The sequence below is a fragment of the Condylura cristata genome, unplaced genomic scaffold (assembly GCF_000260355.1).
Source record: "Condylura cristata isolate star-nosed mole 26May11 unplaced genomic scaffold, ConCri1.0 scaffold00047, whole genome shotgun sequence".
Classification (NCBI taxonomy): Eukaryota; Metazoa; Chordata; class Mammalia; order Eulipotyphla; family Talpidae; genus Condylura; species Condylura cristata.
Genome location: NW_004567148.1, coordinates 1630038 through 1640768, shown reverse-complemented (window position 1 = coordinate 1640768; position 10731 = coordinate 1630038). Strand labels below are relative to the sequence as shown.

The 10731-nt window shown below is 47.1% G+C and overlaps 1 protein-coding gene across 2 annotated transcripts in view; it reads left to right on the top strand.

Annotated features, from left to right (window-relative positions):
- Nucleotides 1–1311: 1311 nt before the first annotated feature.
- Nucleotides 1312–10731, top strand: part of PRICKLE1 (prickle homolog 1 (Drosophila)) — a 15596-nt gene continuing 6176 nt past the window's right edge. Inside the window, exons 1-6 of one of the 2 annotated variants that reach the window (XM_004694782.2) lie at nt 1312–1387; nt 3695–3880; nt 6006–6119; nt 7021–7158; nt 7706–7909; nt 8988–9174. In XM_004694782.2, coding sequence (XP_004694839.1) covers nt 3749–3880; nt 6006–6119; nt 7021–7158; nt 7706–7909; nt 8988–9174 — 775 coding nt within the window. In that variant the 5' untranslated portion in view covers nt 1312–1387; nt 3695–3748. Of the gene's footprint in view, nt 1388–3694; nt 3902–6005; nt 6120–7020; nt 7159–7705; nt 7910–8987; nt 9175–10731 lie in introns of both variants that reach the window. The other variant, XM_012734149.1, reaches the window with a different exon arrangement.

Sequence of the window (10731 nt, the reverse complement as noted above, 5' to 3'; positions counted from 1 at the left end):
TACATAGAGGAGCACCAAGCTGGGGTGCTTCTAGGCCTGACTGAGGATCTGGTGAAGTGCAGCTGTGGGTGAGGCCTCCTTCTAATTGGAGAGGAAGACTCAGTCTCTGCTCCTCCCCCCTCCAACTCCCCCTCCCCTTGCAAGGCTTCATTAACATCACAGGCAGGTTCTAAGCACATTGCCCGTTCACTGATAGGACACGAGCTGTGGCTGATGTCTCTGAGGCTATATTCTTCCTCTTACAGGAGATAGACCCTCTGGTATAAAAATGACCTTCTCCAAAAGACAAACTCTGAACCAACAGCCTCCGAGACACTGAATTTCTATCATCATTTTAGACTGTAAATTCTCCTTAAAATGCTTTTCTTCTCTGTGCACTGGTTTGATTGATATGGTTATTAAATGTCCTAACAGTGACCAAGTCAGGCTCAGTACAGAGGGGTGCCTTAGCTAGCTGTAGGGTGAATGGATTAACCCGGAATTCTGTGCCCCTGGCCTCAGTGACTGTAACTCGTGGCCTTAACTGCAAAAGGTACTTGGGAAAATGGGCATGGGGCCCATGTGCCGATTATGGACATGCAGAGTATGGGTGTAGACATGCGTGACTGTGCACATCTGGGCCTAGAGGTGGGGTATAAAGGTGGAGGCACTCAGACATGAGGCAGCTCCAGGGAGATGAGTGACTGCAGTAGATGCGAGACCACAAGACAACACGAGAGAAAGAGCATAAAGATTCATGGCTGGCTGGGGGCCTGGCTGCCTGCCTGCCTCCCAGTCCCCACTCTTGCCTGGCCCAGGCCTGCCTCCTTGCCCCTGCCTGGTGTGCCCGTGACCTGCTTCCCTGAGAGCATTAAAGCCTGAAAAATCACCGAGGGCGCCAGGATCTCCTTTACCCACCTGCCCAGGACCATAGTGAACCTGCCCTGTGCCGCTGGCCCTACACTGGCTGTGTGAACAAATGACAGTGACTTTTACTCTTGTCCCTTTAGTTGTGCTCTCTACACAGTAAATGACAGTCCTCAGTGAAAGGTAGAGGTGAACGTGGGAGAGCTGTTGGCTAGGATGTGGCTGGCATCTCCTGATAATTGGGAGCAGGAGGTTGTGGCATATACTGTGCAAGGTGGTTTGCCTCTTGTGGGTAATAATGTACAGTACCTTTTTCACCACAAGTTAATCAAGAAATACAACTGTAAAAATCATTGCGATTCTAAGCCACCTACATCTTGAGAAAAAATCCATAGTTGGTCTTAATTTGTGGTGTTTTTCTTGTTTCCTAATACAGTGGCATTTTGTTTTCAGGTTTTACTTACTATTTATGCTCTTGGGAAGCTGGTACAAAGCAGCTACTTTCTCTTCTCCCTATTTAAGCAGAGTCGGCAAGGGACAGGTATGTCTATTTCATGATTCAGGTTAAGTTCAAGGAAGAGCCCAGCACCCATTCTCCTGGGGGGTGTTTATAGTTAGTAATGAAATCCTTAACTTCTAGTTCTCCTTTGACTTGTGGGAGTTGGGCTTTATTCCCAAAACAAAAGAGGGAAGACCAGATCCAAGAAATCCCCCAACGTTCATTAATACGTCCCTCTTTACTGAGGAGGAAGAGGGCTGTATCTTAAGTCAAGACATGAATGAGTTGCACCTGTGTGACGGATGGCTCATTTCGATGGCCAAGACCTCCCAGTGGCCCTGCAAGAAATGAGGTCATCTGTACTTACAGTTCAGGGTGAGTGAATTTACTAGTTGGGATAATATCTCCTGCGTGGCCCCTACTAGTAGGAAGGCTCAGGGCCGCTATCTGACCTTCCACTGGTGAATGGTTACATTTTTTCCCCCAAAGTCTCTGGTTTACAAAATCCTATAACCTATTAGGTCACATTTTCTGACACTCTAAGTAGGTACTGCACTGAGGTGGTCACTGAAAAATGGCTCAAGTCTCAGGATGAAGGCGCCTTTCCTACTGTTTAAGCAAATGAGGGGCACGGCCTCTGGTGGCCTAGGGGTTAAGTCTCAGCCTTCATGCCAGTGGCCTGCGTTTGACCCCCAGCCAGGGAGCTGACCCACATGGTGCAGCAGACCGCCCCTGTCTCACCCACTGCTCCCCTCAGCAGTGGATCCACCTGTTGTGCTCCCCACTCTGTCTCTGGATTCTGGTCCTTCTAAGCAAAATAAATTAAAAAGCATGTGAGAGGATTTCTAAGGCAGACCTGTCGGGAACATAGTATGACTACACTGGCATGTATGTGTGATCTTGGGCAACTCACTTTCCTTGAGTGTTATCTTCTAGAAAATGATGTGGTTGGGCTGATTATCTGGACCTTCCCTTTCTTTTTTTGGTGGAGGGAAAGGGGCAGCTATAAGTTGTGTTGGTTCCGAGACTCCTGTATGTCTTTTTTCCTTTGGATCTTGGGATGAGAGGTGAGTCTCATGCATCAAAAAACATGAGCTCCTGGGCTGGAGGGCTGTTGTTTCCACACCTGGACAGCCTTCAGCCACAGAGGCCTTGTGTTGAGAGCAAGATTCCCATCTCAATGCGCTCTGGTCATGCGCAGAGGCACTGCATAATTTGTCAGTGAGCACCTGCTAATAAATCAGTTCTATAAATACTCACCAAACTGGATTTTATTTCAACCTACTGTTTGGCTCTATTCTTGTTGAAGAGACTTAGTTCATCAAGTTTTACCATAGATACTTAAGACTTGTGGATTGAAGGCGCTCTTTCTATTCAGTGGAAACGAAATTTGGTGTCTGTTAAAACTTGAAAAGAAACCTGAGACCTATCATTGGACCCAGCAGACCCACTGGGTGCACTGCAGGCAGCAGAACCTTTGTGGAAAAATCAGTTAACAAGTATGAGGCCAAGGATACACTCTGGAGCCGTTTTCTCCTGGTACAGTCATGAGTGAGACCGGAGGTGCCACACTCCTCTCCGCAATTCTTAGGACTTCACATGGGTTGCATTTGTGGGAGCCAGTAAGTCCACAAGGCCATTTTCTTTTTTAAGATTTTTTATTAATTGGGCCTCCCTGGTGGCGCAAGGGGTTAAGTCTCAGCACTATGAAGCTTTGGGCAGCCACTGCAGCACAAGTTCGGTTCCCAGCCAGGGAGTTGACCCGTGTGGCACAGCAGACCTCTCCTGTCTCTCCCACCCCCTCTCAGCAGTGGATTTCAATAGATCCACCTGGTTTTTGCATAGAAGAACTGAAGTGCAGGCCGTAGTTGGGGAGGTTAGAGGATTCATCAGAGACAGAGGGAGGTGCAGAAGAGGTTGATCTACTGAAATCCACTACTCACAGTAACAGCGGGCAAGACAGGAGAGATCAGCTCCCTGATCGGGGATCAAACTCAGACTGTAGTGGTGACAGGCTGAGACAACCCCTAGGCTACCAGGAAGGGCCCCACAAGGCTATTTTCTTGAGAATCTTCCTAATCAGAGGTTACGGAGAGATGCATTTTCAAGGCAGCTGGAAATAAACTAATGTTGGTGCAATTTCCTGCACTTGTGGACTAGTCCAGGGGCTGCTTCTGAACTGGGTAGCCCAGAGAGCCCGACTTGCTATGGCCTGAGGGTTGGGGGGTTGGTGATGAGTGATTCAGTCCCTCTTCCAGGGCCCAGCTTTGTGGAAACCACATCACGTACAAGCTCTCAGAGGGTAGAGGAATGTCTTCAGGTTTTTCATTTCTTTTCTGTTGTCCACAGCTGCTGCTGTTTGATGTGCTGTGACTGAGAAGTCAGCTTGTCGCCGCCATTGCTATGCCCCTGGAGATGGAGCCCAAAATGAGCAAGCTGGCCTTTGGCTGCCAGAGGAGCTCCACCTCGGATGACGACTCAGGCTGTGCTTTGGAGGAGTATGCCTGGGTGCCCCCAGGGCTTCGGCCTGAGCAGGTAGCAGCCTCAGACCTCCAGGTTCTGTTTTTTAAGATTTTGGTTTTTCAAGAACTTATAAAGATTTCTAGAACATCATTGGCTTATTGAAACACCACCTTCCTGAGTCCTTCATTCCTCTTCTGATCATACCAAATCTTGTCTTCTTAAAGTCCCACCTAGTTTCTCAGTGAAAGTCTTGAGGCCCTTTGGGGAGCAAAGGCCCTTCTGGGAGGTTGTTGGGCTGTCAGAAAAGTCTTGACACACTTTTGCAGGTAGCACCAGAAAATACATTATGATGTTGGGGGGAAAGGATGTCCTGAACAGACTCCATAAATAGATTTTATGGACCCCAACCCCACCACAGCCAAAGAGACCCAAGACACCACGGACTACAAATCCCATAATGCCATTACCCCTGAAGGGAGAACTGTTGGGACTTGAGGGTGGAGTTAAGCAGCCAGGCTTGGTATATAACCAGACATGTGGGCCTGTGGGGGTCTGCTGGTTTTTCTCCAGCTTTCAGCGAGTTATTGGGGTCCCAGCTCTACGAAACTGGTAGGGCACATTCACCAATTTATCTCTCTCCCTGAGTTACTTTGTGTAAGTAAACCCTTCATTACCTTTCTGTGTGCCTACGGTTGAGTCTCAGTGTAAGTCCCTTTTAAGCACATAGGTGAGGACCCACACTCAGACCACCCATTTCACATCAGGGTTGCCCTGGAACAATGACTTTTCTGACAACCCAATATTTTTGCTGTAATGAATGACACTCATGCACCTGTTAACTGGACTTCTGAGGAGTCCCTTGGAAAGAGTGAGAGGAATCTGATCTTTTTAAAAGGAAAGTAATGACAAAAACGTAATGCAAAGAAAGAAGCAGGTTTCTACAATGTGTTTGCTTCAAAAGAGCAGAAATACAGAGCTGTACAAAACTATCTGAAGCTTACATGCTTGACCTTTGATAACCTTGTACAAAAAAGAACCTGTCATCACACAGTGGGGCTGGGGGAAAAAAATTAAGAGATTGAATTTGACACTTAGTATTGGTATCTTAAGAAAGATGAGAACATTCTAGATGCCAGTTTTTATTTTCTCTAAATTCTTTTAACAAAGACCGTGTTAGTAATTCCTGGTGATCGATATTATAAGGGTCGAGGCATAATTTGAAATGAAAGGTGCCAGCTGGTGCTTCTGGGTTATAGTTATGCTGGCTGAATAAGCGTCCCTTATTCGCCCAGGGTTCAGCACAGACCTGACCCACACGGAACTCCTACTCAGTGTTTATAACTATGAAAGCTCCCGTGGCTCACACCGTGGGGAGCAGAGGGGTGCCAGCATATCAGTTAGGAAAGCAACATGTTGACAAACTACTTATGAAGAGAGAAGCCCTTCATACAGCTCAGGATGGTAGGCTTGGTGTGATACGAAGATGGTGACGCTCACAGCAAGCCCCCACCTCCTTTTTCCCTTGAATAACTTTTGTTCTTTCTCGGCATTGCAGTATCCTTTGCAGTTATCATTAAAGGAGGTTCCTTAATTTATTTTTTAAAGATATATTTATTTATGCATATAGAACTGAGGTATAGGCCAGAGGTACAGGGGTGGTGAGAGGACTCACCAGAGACAGAGTGGGGAACAGAATAGGTAGATGTACTGAAATCCATTCTGAGGGGAGCAGCAGGCAAGACAGGAGAGGTCTGCTCTGTCCTATGTGGGTCAGCTCCCTGGCCAGGGATTGAACTCAGGCTGTTGTAATGATAGTGCTGAGACTTAACCCTAGGCCAATGGGGAGGCCCACCTACAGGTAATTTCAAAAGGGACTTCCCTGGTGGCTCGGGGGTTACATCTCAGCATTACCAAGCTATTGGCAGCTACTGCAGCCATCCTCAGCCAGGGAAGTGACCCCATGGCACAGCAGATCTCTCCTGTCTCGCCCCCTGCTGCCCTCATTAATGTCTTCAATAGATCTGCCTATTGTGCTCCCCACTCTGTCTCTGGGGAATCCTCTCACCCCTGGCACCTCTGGCCTACAACCCCATTCTTATATGCATAAATAAATAAAAATAAATCTTAAAAAAATATTAAATGGATTTAGATGCTTGCTGTACACACACTGACATTCTTTCCCCCCACTTTTCCACAGATCCAGCTCTATTTTGCTTGCTTACCAGAGGAGAAAGTCCCTTATGTTAACAGCCCTGGAGAGAAACATCGAATCAAACAGCTTTTGTACCAGTTGCCACCACATGATAATGAGGTAAAATAACAGGAAGAAGGCTAATTAGAAAGAAAAAAAACCTACATTATAAGCATCTCATGAGGCCTGTCATAAACCCAGTCCCACACTATCCTTTCTTCAGCTAAATTTGGGCCAGAGAATACAGCTCTCCATTCTTTCAGAGAGAAAAGGGCATCCGTGCAATAAACTTAACACAGTTGGTTTATATTGTGCTTACAGCCACCCACCAATTACCAGGAAGCTAGAAATTCCTGACACTTCCCTGTGCCTCCTTCCAAAGCCAGGGTTTTACAGGGTTTCAGGCCTGCAGGCTAAGGGCTGTAGAATGTCTAGTGAAAGCACAATTAACAATTTGAAGCCCTTTATCAAAGGGTTAATATCTTTTATTTTTTACTGTTTCTGCTGATAAGAGTTTAAACATTTTTATTTTACTTATTTATGCATACAAGAACTGGGGTGTAGGCCAGAGGGTTGGTGGGGGTGGGGGAAAGGATCCACTAGAGCCAGAGCAGGGAGCAGAACAGGGGGATCTACTGAAATCCACTGCTGAGGGGAGCAGCGGGCGAGACAGGAGAGGTCTGCTGCACCATGTAGGTAGCTCCCTGGGCAGAAATCAAACTCAGGCTAGAGTGGCTGGTGATAGCTTAAAAGAGCTGAGACTTAAGCCCTGTGCCACCAGGGAGACCTGAGTTTAAACATTTCTTATTTAACCAAAAAGAGACTATTCCTTCCAATTGCCCTTTTGCTAGAGAGGCTGCAAGATGTGGTGTTTTTGCAAAACTGCAGGGCCATTTTTAAGTGGAGCTTCAGGACACAGCCCAGCATATTTGTTCTATTTCCTGAAACCTGAATGCTGCATTAAAAGACACTAGGGAAGGGGCTGTGTCCCAGTACATGTTTCTGCTTCCCTCCTGTGAAGGTGCGGTATTGCCAGTCATTGAGTGAAGAGGAGAAGAAAGAATTGCAAGTGTTCAGCGCCCAGAGGAAGAAAGAAGCCCTGGGAAGAGGCACAATCAAACTGTTGTCCAGAGCGCTGATGCATGCTGTGTGTGAGCAGGTAGCCTGTGGGTGGAGGGCCCGGCCACGGTCGCAGGGGTGGCCATGGTGGGGGCGCTGGCGCCTCCAGAAACTAAGGAAAGGCACCTTAGCTTTCTAGTAAATGGCGGTCGGTTTGATGTTCCAGCTGGCGGCTCTGCAGGGTGTGACGGGCAGGCAGGCTGTCCTTGTAAAACATTGGCTGGAATCCCGCCTTGCCTGGGGCCTGAGCTGGAGGAAGGTGCTGGTGCAGCTAGTGTTCAAACAACTCAGAGACGTAATGAAGACATTCCAGTCCTGCTGGCTGTTCAGAGGGGAAGTGAAGGAGAGGAGAACGGCTCAGTGTGAGAGCCGACCCTGTCCTCAGAACCAGTCCACACAGCAGCATTTCTGGGGCTTGATGCTTGCAGTTGAGAATCTCAAATGATCCAGCATGAAAGAGCCTAGAGTCACTAACCAGACAGAGCAAGAATAAAATCCCGACAAACTCAGGATTTCACAGGAAGTGGGAAGGCAGAGAGTCCAGTGATAGACAGGACTATTTTTAATTCACATGCTTTTCTTTTCAGTGTGGCCTAAAGATCAATGGAGGCGAGGTTGCCGTGTTTGCGTCCCGTGCGGGGCCCGGGGTCTGCTGGCACCCGTCCTGTTTTGTCTGCTTCACGTGTAACGAGCTACTGGTCGACCTCATCTATTTTTACCAGGATGGGAAGATTCACTGTGGCAGGCACCACGCTGAACTGCTGAAACCACGGTGTTCAGCATGTGACGAGGTAAAGCAAAGAGTTTGTCCCTTAACACTGGGAAAAAGGAGTTTCTCATAAGCTAACTTTCCACTCTTCCCTTTTATGCAAACAAAATAGAGTTATCTCTTGCTTGGATATTTTGAGATGACCCTGGACATTAAGTGGGGGTGCCCGTGATTGGTGGGAGGAAAGGAAAGCTACAAGTGTATGTGGTTTTTCAAAGATTGATTTTTTATTTATGCATTCAAGAACTGGGGTGTAGCCCAGAGGTATGGAAGGGGTGCAAGAACTCAACCAGAGTGGGGAGCAGAATAGGCAGACTGAATGAAATCCACTGCTGAGGGAGCAGAGGGTGAGAGAGGAGAGTTCTGCTGCATCCTTTATGGGTCAGCTCCCTGGCCAGAGAGCGAATGCAGGCCATAGTGGTGATGGCGCTGAGACGCAACCCCTAGGCCACTAAGGAGGCCCTAAGATCTCTTTTCAGTCCCAAGGTCTCACCAGGGTACCTGACTGCATTTATTTACTATATCTTAGTCTTCTTTAATCAACGACAGTCAACTTTTACACATTTACCTATTTTAAAGTTTTTTCAGTGACATGCTACTTGACCTGTTTAAAAATCAAAAACACAAATTAAGGTAAAAGTGTCTTTAATCTGGAGATGGCCACTGGGTCAAAGGAAGCATTATCCACCCAGGTGCTGCTCACAGACACACACCCAGGTGGTTGTAATTATGTGGACTCCGCACACTGTGTTTCTATTAAGACGCGCTGTGACCACCGTATTATTTTGCGTGTGATGTATTCTTTGCCGGGTTGTGCCCACAAGTGATTAGGGAGCAAACCCCTGACCAGTGAACTGTCTTCAAAGTACAAAATCTGTTTTCTTCTTTAAAGTTGAAGCCAGCTCTGAGTTTCCCTTTTGCAGCCTTCTCAAATCCTGTTCTTGTTCTGCAACCCTATCAAGCTATTTTAAGGTAGCAGTGATTTTTTGAAAGAACTTGTGCCTGTCTATTGACCAGAAAATAGGCAGGTAATTACTTGGCCTTTGCGCTAGTTCACAGTAACTTTCTATCATCCGATGATTGTATATTTCTTTTAAAAGATCATTTTTGCCGACGAGTGCACAGAAGCTGAGGGTCGCCACTGGCACATGAAGCACTTCTGCTGCCTCGAGTGTGAGACGGTCCTGGGAGGACAAAGGTACATCATGAAGGACGGCCGCCCCTTCTGCTGCGGCTGCTTCGAGTCCCTGTATGCCGAGTACTGCGAGACCTGCGGGGAGCACATCGGTGAGTCTGCACCTCGGCCCCCTGGCTCTGTGTGTCACTGGTTAATCTCATCATCCGTCGTTTTTCGTTTGTTTTAAATGTAAATGTAACATACAGAGAAATGTATAGACCGTTCATTTCAGTTTGGCGAGTTTTACAGAGAAATCTAGCTGATTCTCACGACACCTGCATTATCAAATACTGCGCCTTAGCTCCTAGTGGAAATGCAAAGCTAGGTTTCTGCAGGCTTCTGTTGCACAGGCTGATGGACTCGTAATCCTGCTGCATGAGTGCTTCAGTTTAAAGACACTTTATTTAATTTGTATCATTGACTTACTAGCATTGAACTCAGAGCCCCTAGCTCTCGACTCATGACTGAATGGACCTTACCTGACACACACGTTTTCTCTGAGCCACACTCCACAGCCTTCTCTCCATGGGGACACTGGCCGCTACACTTTGGTGCTATGCTTGGGGCCATTGTGAACAGTGAAATCCACTAAATAGTACAAAAATGTATAGAAAACACAGACAATAAATAGCTCGTGAGCAGGTCCCGTGTTTAAAATCTGACAGCTAAAGCCTAAGACAACATGGTTTTGTCAGACCTCCACCGGCTTACATGTATGTCAACTCAAATTTTTGGCCTCTCTGCACATAGCCAAAAATGACCCTGAGAGCCCTTCAGGCCTTGACTTAGAATCACCCATTAATTTTAGGAAATAGATGAACTCACAAATATGGAATCTTTGAGAAATGGTAATTGCACCTTTGTTTCACACCCCTAAAAAAACAGGAACAGCCCCTCACCCTGACTGCCCCCTCATGCCCCGTCTTTCTCTTCTGGTTCTTCCTTGTTTCAAGATTGGACCATAACCTGTTTTTCTACCCTTTCATTCACTTTTTTTTTTTTTAATTTTTTTTTTCAAGATTTATTTATTTATGCATACAGAACTGGGGTACAGACCAGAGGCTCAGGGGCGGTGAGAGGCTTCACCAGAGACAGAGTGGGGTGCAAAACAGGCAGATCGACGAAGTACACTGCTGAGGGGAGCAGCGGGCGAGACAGGAGAGGTCTGCTGCACCATGTAGGTAGCTCCCTGGGCAGAAATCAAACTCAGGCTAGAGTGGCTGGTGATAGCTTAAAAGAGCTGAGACTTAAGCCCTGTGCCACCAGGGAGACCTGAGTTTAAACATTTCTTATTTAACCAAAAAGAGACTATTCCTTCCAATTGCCCTTTTGCTAGAGAGGCTGCAAGATGTGGTGTTTTTGCAAAACTGCAGGGCCATTTTTAAGTGGAGCTTCAGGACACAGCCCAGCATATTTGTTCTATTTCCTGAAACCTGAATGCTGCATTAAAAGACACTAGGGAAGGGGCTGTGTCCCAGTACATGTTTCTGCTTCCCTCCTGTGAAGGTGCGGTATTGCCAGTCATTGAGTGAAGAGGAGAAGAAAGAATTGCAAGTGTTCAGCGCCCAGAGGAAGAAAGAAGCCCTGGGAAGAGGCACAATCAAACTGTTGTCCAGAGCGCTGATGCATGCTGTGTGTGAGCAGGTAGCCTGTGGGTGGAGGGCCCG